At 40.3% G+C, this 19,561-nt stretch overlaps 1 protein-coding gene across 3 annotated transcripts in view; it reads right to left on the bottom strand.

The window, feature by feature from the left end:
- Nucleotides 1–19,561, bottom strand: part of Afg1l (AFG1 like ATPase) — a 143,815-nt gene that overhangs the window by 63,612 nt on the left and 60,642 nt on the right. For all 3 annotated transcript variants that reach the window (XM_050120525.1, XM_050120524.1, XM_050120526.1), the window contains one exon: nt 12,478–12,536. In XM_050120525.1, the coding sequence (XP_049976482.1) occupies nt 12,478–12,536 (59 nt within the window). The remainder of the gene's footprint in view (nt 1–12,477; nt 12,537–19,561) is intronic.

Genomic DNA, 19,561 nt, shown 5'->3' with positions numbered 1-19,561 from the left:
ACTACTACTACTTTGGGTTGTGAGGAATTTTGAAGGTCACTTTAGATATTATGAAGAGTTTAACCAGACAACCAAATTTTACTAATATAGGCTTCCTACCACATATTGTGAGCTAAGGAATAAAATATATAGATTTCTACACATCTTTAAAGATGACAAGGTTCTTTTTTTTTTAAATAAAAACAAAAAGAAAATGAAACACGAGCTACTGATAGTAAGAGTATATTCTAATTATACATTGGGATGTCCTTTCTACGGATTCTAACTTATGGGCCAATGCATCTTCTGGCTTTTGTTAATTTTATATGCTTACATACATTATGAGACAACAGTGTCTCAATAGCCTATGAGACCAACTTAAAAATGGGAATCATAGATATGAACACAGTCAAGAACAAATGAACACACAAAGTTGTTTGTGCCACCCACCCCTAGGGTAATTATGATTTTGACAGAGAAAACCTAAATTCACATAGTAGGAAAACAAATGTCTTAGGCATTTGGAGCCTGGAGAATTTGGCCAAACTATTGTTCCTGGCGCACAGTTTGTGTCTTCGTGCTCAGATGTTGTTGAAACAGCAGACTTAAAAGAAATAATGTCAATGAATCCTACCAAGCACTATACATGACCTCTGGGGTAATTAGCAATCATTCAAAAGCAACAAGACTAAAATGTTCTATTCTTTATTACTGTCAGCTCTTATCTTGATCAGCATTTTAATAAAGATGGTTCGTTTCTAAGACAGTTTCATGAATCAGTCATAATTACATTCTGACACGCAGTGAATAGTAAAGCGAAACTAAATATCACTTCATCAACCTTTCTAACCTTTATGCAAGTATTAACTGTAAATAATTTTTACACAATCCTACAACAGGAAATCTGCATATTTCTTAGCTTTGTACATACTTTACCCCAAATGAGTTTTCTGTGACCTACACCTGAAAAACACAATCAGCCGTAATTATCCAGTCCTGTGAGCTGCTCAGGTGTTGCCTTTCAGAGTTCAAACCAACTTCAAGTATAAAAGGCTACTTTACTCTACAAATGTACAATATGCAAAGTGGGTTAAGTAGCCCAAGGCATCTCAGAGCATTGTGGCTTGAAAGAAGTCTACCTGGAATCACAACGTCATAAGAAAGCTATCCTTAAGCAAGGTGACACTCACAAAAATTGATTCGCAGATCACACATGGAGGAGCAGGCTACTGATGACTGAATTACAGCTAAGAGCCACCGGAAGGAGACTACGAACTGAATGCAAGCTGGGCACTCAGTATCTGACAGGTCGGTCTTTCTTCACACAATGATGACTCCAAGTAGCTCAGGGAGTGTCTGAAAATGTCAGCAATGGGAGACTGGCCTAGGGGCAGTGCTCTGAGCCTGGGCACTACAGCTAGGCCACCTCAGCGTTCCCTCACCCATAGGGTCCTGCTGAGTTTCCTGTGACTAATTTATTTTTGCTGAGGACTAATTTAAAAATATTGGGGCCATCGAAGTGAACAAAAACCAACAACCAAAGCAAATTAACACTAGATTTTGGGTGGCCCAGCTGTCCCTGATCACTCAAAAATCTCCAAGGAAATGCAATGCTTTCTCGGGAGCAAGCTCTTCCCCGGGGAGTAAAATAACCCTGGACACACTATTGTGAACACACAGCCAGGCTGCCAGGCTTGTACTTCACTCAAAAATAAAAAAGTTTACAGGAATATACTGAGCAATATTTTGGTCCAACTGATCTCACTTAAAAACATAAATGCTACACCTAGTACCCCACTCTTGCTTTCCTTAGGGCCATTTCAATTTTAGGACAAGCGCTTCGCAGAAGACAGTCTAAAGTTATTCCCTGTACGATTTCTTACTATCTTCCTTATAAAACAACCTTACTACAATGTTACTGATGTTAAGGCAGAAGACGTTCATCAACTGGGGAGGACTGAAACACAAAAATGTGTTGTTCTTTGTGTGATAAATTTTGTCTGATTTTTCTACTTGGCTTTCCTGTTCACAGTCCTTTCTGCTACTGGAGGTGCAAGCTAAGCAGCGGAGGGTTGGGAGACGCATTGATTTAAAAACAAAAAAAACAAAAACAGATTTTCCAAAAGAAAAAAAAAACAGTGGTTAAGATTTAAACAAAGCTAAAGATGGCTCCCTCTGAGCCCTGATGGGGTCCCCTACCTCATTAGGGAAACTGAAAACTGGAGATGCATTTTTGTTTCAAGAGAATCCAAAAGTCCTTGGTATAAAGCAGACTTGGGGGTGCAGGGCTCATTCAGTCTTTCTGCTCCACAACCACTATGACAAAAGTATAAAACCCCGCCTCGCTGCCAGGCCACAATGACTCTTCCCACATCAAAGGCTTTGCACCACCACGGTTTTTTTCTTCTTCAAAATTTATTCAAGCTAAGGGCAGAGAGACAACGATTCATACACGCTAATTACGCCTAATTATCTCTTCCTTTTTCTGACCAGCTCCGGCCAGGGCTGAGTGCTATCTGGATTTCTCACAACCTCCCTCTGCCCTGTCCATCCAGCCCCACAGTGGGGCTTTTCAGAGGTTCCTCAATGTAGGGTTCAAGCAAATTAAATAATGATTCTGTTCGTTTTGACACGTTTACGCATTAAAAATGAGGACCTCTTGGTTAATTTGGCAAGTTCCTCGCATCTCTTCATGGGTAGACTCATAGTGACACCCTCTTTTAAAGGAGCTTCTCCTCATGTCTCCTTTTCATGATCTAAATGAAATGTTTATTGGATTACAGTCCTTCTCTGCAGACCTCCATGGTGGCCTGTGACAGAGCTTAAAAGTTCCTTTAATTGGCTTGAGTTTTAGGGGAGAGGAAGGGAGACTTCTATTTCACATGACATCACTAGCCGAGAAAATTGCCGTGTAGAATTAAACTAATTTACCTCATGATTCAAAGACGCCACTAATTCATATTTAAGACACACTTCTTTTAAACCATTTTTGTCACCACAGAACTGATTTCTTGTAATTAAACTGAAAATAACTATTTATTCAAGGAAAAGAATTCAAGTCCTAAACTATATATTTTATATGTAAGGCACAGCTGTTTATATTTCAGTTAAAAGCAAGTACATAACTAATATATTTTATAGAAAATCTTTACTTTCACTTTACAAGACGGGAAAAAATATTTTTTTAAAAGCATATACCCCAAATTACTTTTCCATAGGCTATCTAACACAAAGTATTCATTTGGGGATAAAGATGAATAAGAATTACATCTTAAAATTACATCACAACAATTTTTAATTTTAATCCTATTTATCCATTTCAAGAACACAAAACAAAATTACATATTACTGATGACATTTAATTCCTTTTGCTGTCAATATATTTTTCTCAGTAATTTCAAGTCTATTTTTCTCAAGCACAAAATAAGCTCATAGATGGCAACACCTTGGGTCAATTCCTCAATTCACTTAGCCCAAGAGTCGCTAATCCCAGAAATTGATTACACATCAAATGATCAGCTTTTGTCTTGTAAGACATCACACACCCAAAAGGATTCAAGTGAACACCAGTGGTTTGCAGGAAGCCAGCTTTCTCTTGAGTCCAGGGGTCTGCTCTGGGACTTCTCCTTTGTCCCGGTCAGTTCTAACTCTTAAAAGGGTAGCTCCCAAGTAAAGACATCACCGCGCTGACAAAGGGACCCCCGGAAGACTGACTCGGGTGACAGGCCAGTGGAGGGCAGTTGGGTGGACGCTAACCCCTAGGCTAACAACCCGAGAGCTCCAGTGCCGAAAGGCACCACAAACACACCAGCAAACTGCTCCCAGCAGCTGTGAAAGCCACCGCAGGACAAAGCGACAAGATCCATTTATTTAACAACTCTAAAACCCTAGTGCCAGTACGGGGCAAGAGATGAAGGCCACAATGTCTTGTCCGAAGGCATAAGCATCTTTTCTACAGTTTGCAGCTGCAGACTACAGCACAGAACATCCTCAAAGTGTCCATTAGCAGAATAAGACCCACGGAAAACAGATCATAAAATCTAATAGACAGCTTCTTAAAATGTTTCTGATCAAGAAAGCATAACACCTGGGTGGTGATGATGCATACCTTTAATCCCAGCACAAGGGAGGAGTTCGAGGCCAGCCTGTTCTACAGAGCAAGTTCTTGGACAGGCCCCAAAGCTACAGAGAAACCCTGTCTCAAACAACAACAACATAATAGTCCAGAAATATTACCAAGTAAAAGATATGTATTCATCACTGAACTAAATAGTACAAACTTAGTAGCAACAAAACTTACTGTCTTCAACTATTAAGTATCTATGCATTTCATATTTAAAATCAACTCATGCTAAATCAAAATACAATGCTTCCAAATGAGCAATGTTTTGTCAGAAATGGAAAATTCTGAAGAGTTGATGCTAGAACCTATTGTTCTCTAATTTCATTTCCCAGATGATACTGACGAAAGAGAGAATCATACTGTAGGATGCTCTGCTGGCTGCTGTCCACAGCTCATAGTTACCGTCCAGTAGTCAATCACCCAAATTTTAATTTTAAGAGGAAATGAAGAACTCTCAAAAAGAAGCCACCTGTTGTCACTGTAAAAGAGGATCAGAATGCTGACTTACTGGTGACAGCCTATCTTTGTTAGAAACACGGCAAAGGCTACCACACAGGACAGTTCCCACGGGGATAGTATTTCAGAGTTGTTCTAGAGTTAAACTGACGATGAAAATTCTAAAAAGACAGTGAGATTCACACAGAAGCTTTCAACTTTAAAATCTACACACAGCATTTCTTTCACTGTGGAGTGAATAAGACAAAACAGTCTGTGTGGTAAGCGATGGAGTGAACAGAATTTTTACCCAAATATAAAAGACAGGTCTATACAGTCACCTGTTTATAGAACCGAGCAGATAGGACCAGAAATAATTTTGCTAGCCAGTTCCACCCTTAAGGCTAATACGATTCTTCTGTCAAAATATCAGTTAGTCCTCCATATCTTTAAGATCACAATTTTAAATACTAATGATAGCACAGATTGTGTGGAAAGAATATTATTCAATCACTATGCACTTAAGACATATTTTAATCTATATGAAATTACTGGGCACCATGGCTCACATCTCTAATCCGAGCACTCAAAAGCCTGTGGCAGTCCTCTTGCCTGAGTTACACTGTGAGATTTGGGCCAGTCTGCCATATAGATTAAGACTCTGCCTCTGCTTGGCTGTGGTGACGCACACCTTTAATCCCAGCACTTGGGAGGCAGAGGCAGGCGGATCTCTGTGAGTTCGAGGCCAGCCTGGTCTACAGGAGCTAGTTCCAGGACAGGCTCCAAAGCTACAGAGAAACCCTGTCTCGAAAAACCAAAAAAAAAAAAAAAAAAAAAGACTCTGCCTCTAAAGCCAGGCAGTGGTGGTACATGCCTTTAATCCCAGCATTTGGGAGGCAGAGATAGGCAGATCTCTGTGAGTTCAAGACCAGTCTGTTCCACAGAGTGAATGCCAGGACAGGCTCCAAAGCTACACAGAGAAATCCTGTCTCAAAAATACCAAACCAAACAAAACACCTCACACAGTTTAAAGACTCTGTCTCCTAAATAAATAAATAAATAAATAAATAAATAAATAAATAAATAACAAAACAATAAATGTAAAAGCTAGGGCTACAGAGATGCCTTAGAAGTAGAGTGCTTATTTGACCAACATGTGCAAGTGCCTGGATTCAATCTCCAGGACTGCAAATAAATACAGAAGTATGCGTACATGTCTGTCTATCTGTCTGTGTGTCTGTATATATGGAAATAACACTTTCATTTGATTCTAACAAAGCCAATAATCTCAAATTACTGAATCATCTGCAACTGGTCCTGGCCACTCTCTTGGCTCTTAGCCCACCAACATCCTTCTTTTTGAGCACGCATTTATCCTGCTTTTGAAGTAACACTTTCTCTGATAGCTGCTACTGAATCTACTCTAGCCCAGGGTTTCTGTTACATGAACAAGTAAAATTTTCTAGGAAAAAAAATGCTGTTTACACATATTAGTTTAAGTAGCTGTTTGTGCCTCACACTCTTTATTTTTGTTTTGTTTTGCTTTAATTTTGGGGAGAGGGGTTGGGGTTTATTTTGGGTTTTAGGGTTTTTTGGTTTGTTTTGTTTGTTTGTTTGTGTTTGCTTTTTGAGACAGGGTTTATCTGTGTAACAGCCCTAGCTATCCTGAAACTCACTTTGTAGACCAGGCTGGCCTCAAACTCACAGAAATCGGCCTGCCTCTGCCTCCCAAGTGCTAGGATTAAAGTGGTGGCACTGCCTGGCTACCTCACACACTTTATTAATGAGGATCCATACACTGTCTGAAAAAAGACAGAACATAAATATTTTAGACTTTCAAGACCATTAGTCTGCTTCAAGAACTCAATTCTGTTGCTATAGTGTCAAAAGAGCTACAGACAACATACAAAGAAATGAGCGTGAAGCTTTTCAATAAAGCTTTATTCACAAAAGCAGCTAACAGTCTAGATTTGGCTACTGCTTCTAGATGCTGACCTGGATACAGATATCAAGTTTCTGTAAAATATTGCAGTGTAGAGGCCAAGAGAGACACATCTAACTGTAAAGAACAGTCTGTGCAGATACTGGCAACTGCTTTAACAATTTCACCAGTATACATACTTTAGAAGAATTATCTAAATTGTGTCAGATGGTCATCAGGGAGTTTCAAATTACAGACTTTAAAGATTACTATGTTAATTATCTTTTTATCTAAGAGCACTAAGTATCATTATGGTCCCTTGTGTTTGCATGCTACACCAAACACATCCTGCTTTTATTTGGAGGCAGAGAGAGGGGATCTAAGTTTTAAACAAATTCTCAAAGCCTCAGGTAAACAGAAGAATAGTAATAAGTGGTTCATAAAATATTAACGAACTAATTACTAATCACATCTTAAATGTACAATCCTCATGGTCCATCCTTTCCATACACCCCCTCTATGATCAATGCCCTTTGGCTCTTCCTAGTAATTTTTGACTTTCAAGTCTCAGTGTAAGCATCATATGCTCTTTGGAGAACCTGACATGTGCCATTTTCTCTGCTCAAGCTGCTCATTCGGGTCAAGGCCTCTTTGCCACATACTTCAGCATCCCGTACTTAATTCAATTACAGAAGTGCTCACATGACATGGTAAGAATGTTACTGCCTGAAATGTTTAATCAGATTCAATTCAACCACCACCAATTACTTTACTGTAATATCTCTATTTATAAGTTATTCATTTTGACTGGTGGTGTGAAATCTTAAAAGTAATTTGCTCAGGAAATTTCATGAAGGCTGTAATTCCTACATTACCATATGTCCAAAAATACATATCTGTAGGGTTTTTGATTTAAGTGGCTCTGAAATGTAGCAGGGATTTATTTATTTTTTCCACTGGCCTATTTGGGACATAGTCTCACTATGTAGCCCAGGCTAGCCTTGAATACGCAGGCCTACTGCCTCAACTCCTGAGTGCTGGGATGAGAGGAGTGTGCCACCACATAGGGCATGTGCACAATGACCCAGCTGACAGGATACCAGACATATTTTAATTAGTTCATTTTATGCGTATGGGTGTTTTGCCTGAATGTATGTCTGTGCCCCACATCTGCACACACCTGTGCAGTATCCTCGAAAGAGAGAATTCCAGATGGGTGTGGGTGCTGGGAATTGAACCTGGGTCCCTGCCAGCTCACTTTTCTTCTGATCTTACATTCAGTTCATCTCCTTCACCTTATTAGTAAAATGAATTTTAAATTTCTCTTAAAATATTAAAAACTGCATCTTCTCTCGTTGTCTGAGTCAGTGCGCTCATCGTGTGCTCTGAGCAACTAGTCAGGTCTTTCCTTCCTGCTTGTGGGTCCTCCTTCCTATATGTCTTTGTTTATAAAAATAAAGAAGTGTGTGTGTGTATGTGTGTGTGTGTGAGAGAGAGAGAGAGAGAAAGAGAGAGAGAGAGAGAGAGAGAGAGAGAGAGAGAGAGAGAGAGAGAGAGAAGACAAACATGCCACAGTGCATGTGGAGGGGACTGAACTCAGGTCCCTGGCCTGAAGTGCCTTTAGCCCCCAAGTCATCCTTCCATAGCCTTTTGATGGAGTCCTCCAAGAAGCACATGTTAGTGTTGGAAGGTCGGCCTTTAGAGCTGTGTCATGAGGATAGATTGATGTTGTCATCACGAAAGGAGGCTGCTGTGTCCTTCTCATTTCTCTCGTCTCTGCCTTGAGTGGATACCACATGAGGGCTCACTAGATCCACATCTGGTGGTTTCTGTGATAACAGAATTCATGACCTCCAGAGCTTCAAGAATAAATCCATCTTCTTTAGAAACCCCCCAGTTGCTGACATTGTTCTAGCATCACCAATTGGACAGACACATGCCACATTTACTTGTATGGTGGTCATGCTCAATACTTCAATCTGAATATCAGAGTCCTGTCCAGATCTGCTGAGTTCCTAAGAAAGAGGGACAAATCTGATCTGTCTAAATTTTTTTCCATTAGAGTAATAATATATGTTCATTTCAGAAATTCCATTTCATTTCATTTTTGGTGAAATGAAATTTCGTCAAAATCTGAAATCTCATTTCAGAAATCTCTAAAAGAGGAAATCCACTTAAAATCCCATCATTCAGGCACTGATGTGGGATTCCTCTCTGTATGAGGTGAATACCATTGGTTAACAAAGAAGCTGTCTTGGCCTGTGATAGGGCAAAAGAGCTGAGCTAGGCAGGGAAAACTAAACTAAATGCTGGGAGAAAGGCGGCAAAGTCAGAAAGATGCCATGGAGATACCAGAGGAGAAAGACGCAAGCAGGAAGCCGGAACTTTGCCAGTAGGCCATGAGCCTCATGGCAAAATATAAAAGAATGGAAATGGTTAATTCTAGATGTAAGAGCTAGCTAGCAATACAATTAAGTGATTGGCCAAGCAGTGGTTTAAATAATACAGTTTCTGTGTGATTATTTCGGGAGTCTGGGTGGCAGGGAAATGAAAAGCAGCCCTACAACAAGGCACAATTTCAACTGACATTTGAGCTGCATCTTCCTAGTACTCTTCTGTGCAGAACGTTGTTTTCATCCTTCTATGGCAACAGGCAAGTTCCTGCATCATCCTGCAGTCTGTGATCAGCAGAACTCCTAGAAAAGCACCCCGCAAATAATCACACTGTATCCCCTCATGTGCGTGTGAACACCATTGATCTAACTGCTCCTCTAAACATGCATGATAACATGGGAACAAAAGCTTTGTGTTCGTCACTGCTTTTAATAGCTTTTATATTTATACTTTTTATGTTTGTGTTAAAACATGACTGAGTTCCTGAGCTGGGGGTGGGAATACCTGTTTTGCCTATAATTAAACACCAAGGTGTGAGGATGTTGGCTAAGCACAGAAGCCCTGCATACACTTCCAGCAAGAAGTGTGGAAAAGAGCAAGCTGAGAGCTCACATTCTGAACTGCAAGGGAGAAAGACTGAACGATGCATGGCTTTGAAAGCTCAAAGCCCACCCCTTATGACATACTTTCTCCAGCAAGATCACACTTCCTTAACCTACCCAAACAGCTCCACCAACTGGGGACCAAGTATTCAAACAGCGGAGCCTATGTGGGATATTCTCGTTCAAACCACCACTCCCTCCCTGGCCTCCACAGACTCATGGCCATACTATAATAAAAACATATTTAGTCCAATCCATAAGTCCTCATGGTTTTCAATCTCAACACTGTTTAAAAGCCCAAAATCTTTTCTGAGACTCAAGGCTATCTCTTAACTATAGCCATCTGTAAAATAAAAATAAAATTTTATACTTCCGACAATAATATAACACAGAATATACATACCCCATTCCTGGTACCAAATTCTATATTAGTTACTTTTCCATTGTGATAAAACATCATGACCAGGCAACTTACAGAACAAAAAATTTATCTGGGCTTATAATTCCTGAGGGTTATATCCACAATGGCAGGAATAGCACAGCGGGCAGGAATGGCATGGCAGTAGGAGGGAATAGCATGGCAGTAGGCAGGAATAACAAGGCAGTAGGCGGGAATAGGATGGCAGTAGGCAGGAATAACAAGGCAGTAGGCTGGAGCAGGATGCTGCAGGGTTACACCTCAAATCACAAGCACAAAACAGAACACACACTAGGAATGGCAGCAGGCTTCAATGTTTTAGTGACTTCCTCCAACAAGGCTACACCCAAGCAGTGTTGCGAGCAGTGCTGCCAGCTGAGGAGCAAGGATTCAAATGCCTGAGACTAGAGGCCATCTCATTCATATTAGTAATGTCTTTGGCTGAACATTAAATTATATAACTGCTAAGTATGATTGATGACTATCACCTGTAAACAGGCAAGACGTCATTCAGTTCAGTCTGAAGCCATCTTTACTTACCAAAGAGTCTTCATGTAAACATACTGCCCTACTCTGCTTTCTGCTGCTTTGATAAAAACAGTGCTCAAAGGCATCTTGGAAGGAAAGGGTTTATTTGGCTTTCATGAAGGAAACTCAAGGCAGGAGCCTGGAGGAGAAAACTGATCAGAGACCAAGGAATGCTTTTACTGTATTGCTTCCCAAGCTAGCTTTCTTGTGCAGCCCAGGCCCCACCTGCCTAGGGACAGGGCCAGCTACCTGCAGAAGGCTGGGCCCTCTTAAGTCAACTAGTATGTCCCCACAGGTATGTCCCCACAGGTATGTCCCCACAGGTATGTCCCCACAGGTATGTCCCCACGGGCATATTCCCAGTAAATCTGATGGAGGTCATGCTTCCACGAGTTTCCCTCACCCCAGTGACTCTAGTCTATGTCGGGCTGACCCAAGAGTAGGACCCAACGGAACGACAGACGAGCTCCCGCAGAACCAGCTCTAGTGTTGCCGCTGAACTCAGTTCTGTTACATATAAGAAATCCTTTAAATGAAGTGGACATTTTAGAAATTTTCGAATGCAGTCTTTACTTTCTTGGGCATGTCAGTTCGTGCTCAATTTGAAATTATGGATTATTCATCTCTGGTGTTCTTCTCTCTTCAGAGAAATTAAGAGTAGAAAAGGGAATGAAAATGACATTTAATTCAGCCAGTTTAGCTGGCTATTGATGGTGCTGTATATCAAATTATGATAAATTACTGACCAAAAAAGGAAAGAAGATTTATGCTCTCTCTCCTCCCCCTCAAAAAGTATATAGACGAAGGTCTGTGAGCCTTCTCTTTCTACAGCTTGCCATACGAAGATACTATTTTGGGCATCTATTTTTTTCCATTTCTTGTTTGTGTTTTGGTCTCTTTGTAGGGTACGTACTTTAGAGTATGGAGGAAATCTACCTCTCCCCATGTGTGAAGCATGAATACCAAAGGAGACATTATCGACAGTCTGGGGCCTCTGGAAACGCTTTCCCCACATCTAAAAATACCTCAGAGAAATTCAGATCCACGGGAAACAAAAATTGGTCAGGGAAACAGATGTTTGAATTCTTCTGAGTTAGTGCAGGCACCAACAATAATTCAGCTAAAGTGTGTGTCAAAGAGATTGTCTGACTGTGTGCTTACAGTATTTGAAGGCAATCCCACTCCTTCTTAGGAAGATTTTTCGAAGTTTAGTTTTTGTTAAATAAAACTTTATTCTTTTTCAGATATGGTGATAAGAACTGAGAACATTTAAATACCTAAAATTAGATAAATTACATTTGGCACATAATTGTGCTTCATTTAGGAACAATATACTTTGCTTTTTAAAGTATTTGTGTACATTTTACATTCTCAAGTAGATTATAAAGACCTGGAGATAAAAATCCCCTATTTTGTAATTCTGTTACTTACTGTGACTAGTGTGGCACTTTGCACATAGTAGGCTTTCAGGAAATATGGGTAGACTATAGAATTAGTGAATAATCATGTAGAAATTACTTAAAATTAACAGTAAAAAAGGAGGCTATTTTATTCTTAATGATATTGTAATGAAGACTATTTTAAACTCTATGCAGCAATGACACACACAAATATTTAAACTATTTATGTTCCTCAACTTGACATAATTTCATGATAACTTGATGGCAATCACATTTAAATATATTAGAATATTTTTGTAATAATGGTGTTCTAGAATAGCAACTTTAATAACTAGGAAAACATGTTAATAATGGCCATTAGCCTGAAGGAAACAAAGAACGCCATGTATAAGCTTAAACATTCTGCTATAATATTTATGAGCAAACCTTAAATTAAGATTTATAAAATGTAAACTATCAAATGTTTCAGCTAGGAAATAATTTGGACTATATTTGTCATTTTTCCCATGTACACATGGGGAAATACTGTTTTTAAGAGGTATCGTTCTGCTCTTGTCTCTGACTATCACTGTCTAAATATGGAGATGAATTCTGCTTGATTCAAGACCAAGGTGCTGCCACAGACTCACTCGGCGATCACCTGCATGTCAATGGATGAACAAATGATTTCCCCTTACCTTCAGGACAGCTATAAATGGTACAAAGTTAGCCCTCTGGAGTCCATTTTTGTAGAGATCTGAAACAAACAAACGCATGAGCTTTTGACTTAGCTTCAACCACAATGATACTTTATCTTTAGGCTGGTAAATGGAGCTTTCTACTGACTAAGAAAGCACAAGAAAACTGACCAAAATTATTTTTATTCAGATAGAACTAAGACTCTGACTACATTTTTAATAGAAGAAAAGTGAGCAGTTACAGAAAGGAAATCAGAAGCGTCCCAGCTCCTGGCTTTCCATGGGAGGAAGAGGCAGTGAAAAAGCAAAGTCACGCCTTCCAGAGTCCTGAGTCAAAACATCCATGTAAGAAGAGACTCAGAGCTGGGTATGGTAGTGATGCCTCTAAACCCAACAGAGGCAGGCGGATCTCTGAGTTCAAGGCCAGCCTGGTCTACCTAGGGAGTTCCAGGTCAGCCAGGACTATATAGAGAAACCCTGTCTCTAAAAACAAAAAGAAGGAGGAGGAGGTGACACAGCCCAAAGTCCTTAGCCCCTGAAATTAGAAGATTATATCAGGAAGGAAATCATCTTTTCTGGTCCTGTAAGTTCTCAGTAATTAATTAAAAGTCATGTTAAAATAAGCCTTTCAGAGAAAAAAAAAAAAACACTGATAGACAAAACTGTTCCTGAATGTGTCCTAAGGTCACATATTTGATTAAAAGGTAAGGAAAGGCCACTGTAATGAATTGTCTAAAAATCCAAATACTCTTTTTAATAAGCTAAAACGCAAGGTGATTATATCAAAGGTAGTATTTTACAACATACATGTGTCACAGTGAATGTATGCTCACACAAAATACAGATTCACGAATATACTTATTTTCAAAAGTAAACAAAAAGAAAATAGCAATAGATTTAAAGAATTTTAAATTTTTTATTTTTTTTCTATGATATTTATTGAGTTCTACATTTTTCTCTGCTCCTCCTTGCCTCTCCCCTCCCCTCTTCAACCCTTTCCCAAGGTCCCCATGCTCCCAATTTACTCAGGAGATCTTGTCTTTTTTTACTTTCTACTTCCCATGTAGATTATATCTATGTAAGTCTCTCTTAGTGTCTGTATTGTTGTCTAAGTTCTCTGGGATTGTGGTTTGTAGGCTTGTTTTCTTTGCTTTATGTTTTAAAACCACCTATGAATGAGTACATGTGATAATTGTCTTTCTGTGTCTGGGTTACCTTACTCAAAATAATGTTTTCTATAGACTTTAAGGATTTTATACTTTTCTTTTAAGTAGGCTTTTGCCAAACAGAGTGGCACACATATGTAACTGCAGTACTCAGGGTGGCACACATATGTAACTATGGTACTCAGGGTGGCACACATATGTAACTGCGGTACTCAGGGTGGCACACATATGTAATTGCAGTACTCAGGGTGGCACACATATGTAACCGCGGTACTCAGGGTGGCACACATATGTAACCGCGGTACTCAGGGTGGCACACATATGTAACTGCAGTATTCAGGGTGGCACACATATGTAACTGCAGTACTCAGGGTGGCACACATATGTAACTATGGTACTCAGGGTGGCACACATATGTAACTGCAGTACTCAGGGTGGCACACATATGTAACTGCAGTACTCAGGATGGCACACATATGTAACTGCAGGACTCAGGGTGGCACACATATGTAACTATGGTACTCAGGATGGCACACATATGTAACTGCGGTACTCAGGATGACACACATACGTAACTGTGGTACTCAGGGTGGTACACATATATAACTGTGGTACTCAGGGTGGTACACATATGTAACTGCGGTACTCAGGGTGGCACGCATATGTAACTGTAGGACCTTAAAAATATTTTTAAGGGAAACTTCTGGAAAAAATTTCCAAGAGTTTGAAATTTTATTGCATCAACCAATTGTCTTTCATAGACATTCTATAAAGCTCATGAATTTTTAAAACTATAAAAATAGAAACAGTAAAAAGGTTTCCTCAATAGTAAATACACAAATTAGATTACACTATATCTTGTTTTTTTTTTTTTTCAAAATATAGCATTATAGTATCTTTTCTATATTTCCTTGTTTAGAGAAAATTTTATAACTGTGATAGATTTCAACTGCTATATTTTATGAAAATAAAATGATTATTAGAAAACATTTATCCTCCTTAGAAGTACGCATTGTGGCATCATTACAGTGAAGGAAGAGTTTGCATGTGGTCTGTGGCAATTAAGAAGTTTCAGTTCACTTACATCCAAATTTTGATTTACGGGCATCACAAAAAGTGAGATAATGCTGGCCCTGCTCTGAGGATACTAAGCTTCAACATGAGATCTTGTCTTTGCTATAATCCTTACCTCCATTGAGTAAAATAGGTAAAATTTGAGAAATGGGTTTAAAATTAAATATTCCCACAATTCTCACCAACTGTAAAAGCTGCTGGAGAAGCTGCATTAAAATGTGGTGGGGCCTGGGTTTGTGTGGTGGTAACGTGTTTTCCTGGCACGCATGAGGCTCAGGCTCAACCTCCAGACCTTCATTTGTAAAATTCCCAACTCAGAAGCAATCCAGATATGTAGCATTCGGTGAATAGATAACAAATCATGCACATCTACACAATGAGATACTATTCTGCAATAAAAAAGATAAACTAAGTGTACAATCGGCAAATCTCAAAAGAAACCAGACCCGAAACAATATACACTGGGTAGTTCCTTGATATAAGACTAGAGAAAAGACAAGCCCATTAACAGCAACCAAAGCAACTACTCAGTGTGGCTGCCTGAGGAAAGACCAAGGATCCGCAGTGAGTGATGGTGAAAGAAGGCTGGGCCAACAGTGAGTGATGACAAAAGGCAGGGCCAACAGTGAGTGATGGTGAAAGAAGGCGGGGCCAACAGTGAGTGATGACAAAAGGCAGGGCCAACAGTGAGTGATGGTGAAATGATGTGGGAGTGTCATATCAATCTGTTGATTTCATTGGCTGAGCAATAAAGAAACTGCTTGGCCCTGATAGGTTAGAACATGGATGGGAGGAGTAAACAGAATAGAGTTCTGGGCAGAAGAGGAAGTGAGGTCAGACTCTGCTCTGCTTCCAGAGGGACCGGACAGCCGCCATGCTCAGCTCTCCCAGGCAGCTGCAACCCACGATGGACTTAGGCTAGAATCTTCCCGGTAAGCGCACTTTGGGGTGCTTACATGCATCATTAGAAATGGGCTAGTCCAGGTGCGAGAATTAGCCTGTAAGGGCTAGAGATCATGGGCCAAGCAGTTCTTAAATGAATACAGTTTGTGTGTTGTTATTTCGGGCATGAGCTAGCCAAGCGGCTGGGGTGTTGGGGACGCAGCCCCGCCACCGCTCCTATTTCAACAGTGAAAGAAGGCAGGGCCAACAGTGAGTGATGACAAAAGGCCGGGCCAACAGTGAGTGATGATGAAAGAAGGCGGAGCCAACAGTGAGTGATAACAAAAGGCAGGGCCAACAGTGAGTGATGATGAAAGAAGGTGGGGCCAACAGTGAGTGAAGACAAAAGGACACAGGAAACTTTGGGGAGAAGCAGAACTATTTACTATATGGTTGTGGTGATATTTAAACAATGACTTTTTAATTATTTTTTGAATGTATGAGTACTGTATTTACATGACCCCCATAGATTGACAGTTCTTAAAATGTGTCATTTCTATTATATATTAGATATCCTTTTATAAAAACATATCAGCAGTAGTGAATATCTATGAGCTCAACAGTCTAGAATAAAGCTAAGGTGTTATTTTAAAGCTGTTTTTGTTTTGTTGTTGGTGGTGGTTGTTTTTGTTTGTTGGTTGGTTTGTTTTGAGACAGGGTCTAACTATGCAGTCCTAGCTGGCCGTTCTGGAACTCACCATACAGACCAACTTGGTCTGAGAGAACTGCCTACCTTTGCCTGAGTAGTGCTGAGATTAAAGGTGTGTATGGCCACACCTGTCCTTTTTTTAATGCTATAGGAGACTGACAAGCATGCAGTTTGGGAGTTCTGAGATCAATGAAAGCAGTGAAAGCTCACTTGCTGTTGAATAAAAGATTTCCTAGAGGGGATCCCAGGTGTCCACAAGGATGTCCCTCCCCAGCTAGGACCCTGGGCAGTGGAGGAGAGGGTACATGAACTGGCCTTGTCCCGTAGTCAGACTGATGACTATCTTGAATATCACCATAGAACCTTCATCTGGTGACAGATGGAGATAGAGACAGAGACCCACATTGGAGCACTTGACTGAGCTCCCAAGGTCTAGTTGAAGAGCAGAAGGAGGGAGAAGATGAGCAAGGAAGTCAGGACCGCGAGGGGTTGGTCCACCCACTGAGACGGTGGGGCTGATCTAATGGGAGCTTACCAAAGCCAGCTGGACTGGGACTGAATGAGCATGGGATCAAACTGGACCCTCTAAATGTGGTTGACGATGGGGGATGACTGAGGGGCCAATGATAATGGCACTGGGATTTGTGTCTACTGCATGTACTGGCTTTTTGGGATCCTAGTCTATTTGGATGCACACCTTCCTAAGCCTTGGACTTCCCACAGGAAGTCTTACGATTGGAGGGGGAGGGAGAGTGGGAGAGCGGGAAGGAAATGGGAGGAGGGGAGGAAGTGGAAATTTTGAATGGTATTATCTATAAATTAATAAAAAATAAATTTAAAAAAAGATTTTCACTTGTCAGCAAAGCTAAAGGAGAATGGCAGGAGCTAAGCCTTACAGACTGAATGTTTCAAAGGGTTAAATTTTTAAAACTCAGCTTTTATAAAGACATGTGATTCAAACATTATGTTCTGAGGGCATTTTCTAAACATAATCCTAAGCAGAAATTCATTGGCTTGAAAATCTTTAGGTTTTTATGCAATGGAAAAGGGGCTGTAGTTATTAAATTGAAGTTCCTCTGCAATTCAAATATTATGCTAATTACAATACAATAGCTCTACCTCCTGAAATATTATTTAGCTACAAAGGGTTTTACACTTGGCTTTAACCTCCTTAGATGTAAAGATTTCATATTATACTTATATCAACAGTTGCCATGATTTACTAAATACCAGTTAAAAATTCACTAGTTCTTGCCTGTGATTTTTTTTTAAAATGATTTCTGAACAGAGGTAAATGAACACTTGGTTGTATAAGATAGAGGACTGGGATTACGGGCCATTCATTTGGTAGAGAATGGTAAGAGGACTCTAAAACCGTGCAGAGTGAAGAACTGTAACAACACTCAGAGACAAAATGCATGCAGAGAGGGGTTTTCAAGTAATGACAAGCACATCGAGGCTGCGGAGACGCATGTGGATAGCAGATCTTTTCCTTAAAATTCAAGTCTTAAAACCAAGACGGTGAAAATTCCTATTCATACATGAGCAAACTGGTTTAGAGGAAGAAAAGCACATAACAAAGGTCAAAGGAATTTTCCTATAAAATAACAATAAAATATTTACATGGCTGTCTGGAGCCAATCTGACTTATCCTTCTAAAATATTATTTTATCATAGAATTTTTTAAGGGTACCTTTAGACCATTTAAGCAGCAACAGCAATTCAGCTTTTCTCTTTCATTATTTAGAAAATGTCTTATTAGTTTATTAGAAACTGCAGCCCATCAGGGCAAGGACGGTGTGGCAGACCAAATGAACTCCCACCACGGCAGTGATGGTCAGGGAGAAAGCACCAAGCTCCAAGATTGCCCTTTTATGTCAGCTGGGCCCCAAGCTTTAGGATGCTGCTACCCAAATTCAGGAAGGTCTTTTCCTTTAGTTAATTATCTCTGGAAATGCCTTTGCAGACAAACTCAAGAGATGTGCTATACTGATCTATAGGTGTGTCTAGGCCAATCAAGTTGAGAATGGAGATGAGATGTGGTTTGGAAATCTCAGGTTCAGGCAGGATTTGTACACAGAACTTGGAGCTATCCCAGTCTAGTTCTCTGTGGGGCAGAGCTCCACACCTCAGACTCTCTAATCTGATTCTTCAGTCTATAAAACTATGGGTTTGTCATCAGTACCCAAGCCGCCAATACAGCAATCATTATCCCGGGCCCTGAAGCCCACACTGGGCCCTCCTCTAACTTCTCTCCCTTGGGAGTCTGTCTGCTTTTTTTCATTCTCCAGAAACATCAGATAATTGGGTTGACTACTGTGCCCAGAGTTCCTGACTGTCATCTCCAAGGAGGTCACTGAGCTAGGAGCTTGCTTAGCTCAAAAAAGGGGTAGCAGATAAATGCCAGCCACTGGTACTTCGTGTCACTGAGCTGTCCAATCCTGCTTCACGGTTTTTATTCATATATTTGGGCTGTTTTACAGATTTTGCTCTGAGAAGCATTCTTCGTTTTTTTTTTCTTTTCTAATAATTTAGAAAATAAAAGGCACAGTTTAAATCCTCCAAAGCAAGCTGGCCAGAGTGGCTCCTATCTGCAATCCTGCGTCTGGAAGGCTGAAGCAGGAGATCTCAAGTTTGAAGCTATCCTGGGCCACACAAAATGAGGACATTGTTACTCAGTGTCGGTAACTCCCCTCGGCAGGGGTCAGAATTCCCTTCTTGCCTAATCCCCTGAGTGATCTGCCTCACTTCACACAATTTTCTTCAGTGAAGTGCATCCTGCACTGGCTCTCCCAGGGACTGACTGACATCCTCCACTCCTCTGTTCTCCGTGGTCTGGTCTGATATTCTGTCAAACAGCACCCATTTCACCACACGGCTTGATGTCTCCACTTCGATGCCTCGAAGACTAATATGAATGGATGTAATTGTAGTATCTTCTTACTTCATTAGCTGTCTTTATTTCAGATGATCGCTCAGTAAATGAGTTTTCAGCTCTCTTTGTTGTCTTTTTTTAATCTTAAATCTTTTTCAGTCTACTTTTTCCTGATTTTCTTTCCCTTGAGACAGACTCTTGCTATGGAGCCCATAGTGGCCTTAAATTTAGCATCCTCCTGACTCATCGTGCCTGGTGTTGGGATTATAGGCATGGACCACCAAGGCCAACTTCTGACTTTCAAAAAAAATGAAAGCTAAATTTCCTGAACCATACTCCTCTTTGCTCTGGTCACTCGTCTATTTTTAAAAGCTGCTG

The sequence above is a fragment of the Alexandromys fortis genome, unplaced genomic scaffold, assembly GCF_014885135.2.
Source record: "Alexandromys fortis isolate MF-2015 unplaced genomic scaffold, M_Fortis_MF-2015_v1.1 scaffold_175, whole genome shotgun sequence".
NCBI lineage: Eukaryota > Metazoa > Chordata > Mammalia > Rodentia > Cricetidae > Alexandromys > Alexandromys fortis.
Note: the sequence above shows the minus strand (reverse complement) of the source record. Positions and strands in the feature narration are given on the sequence as shown.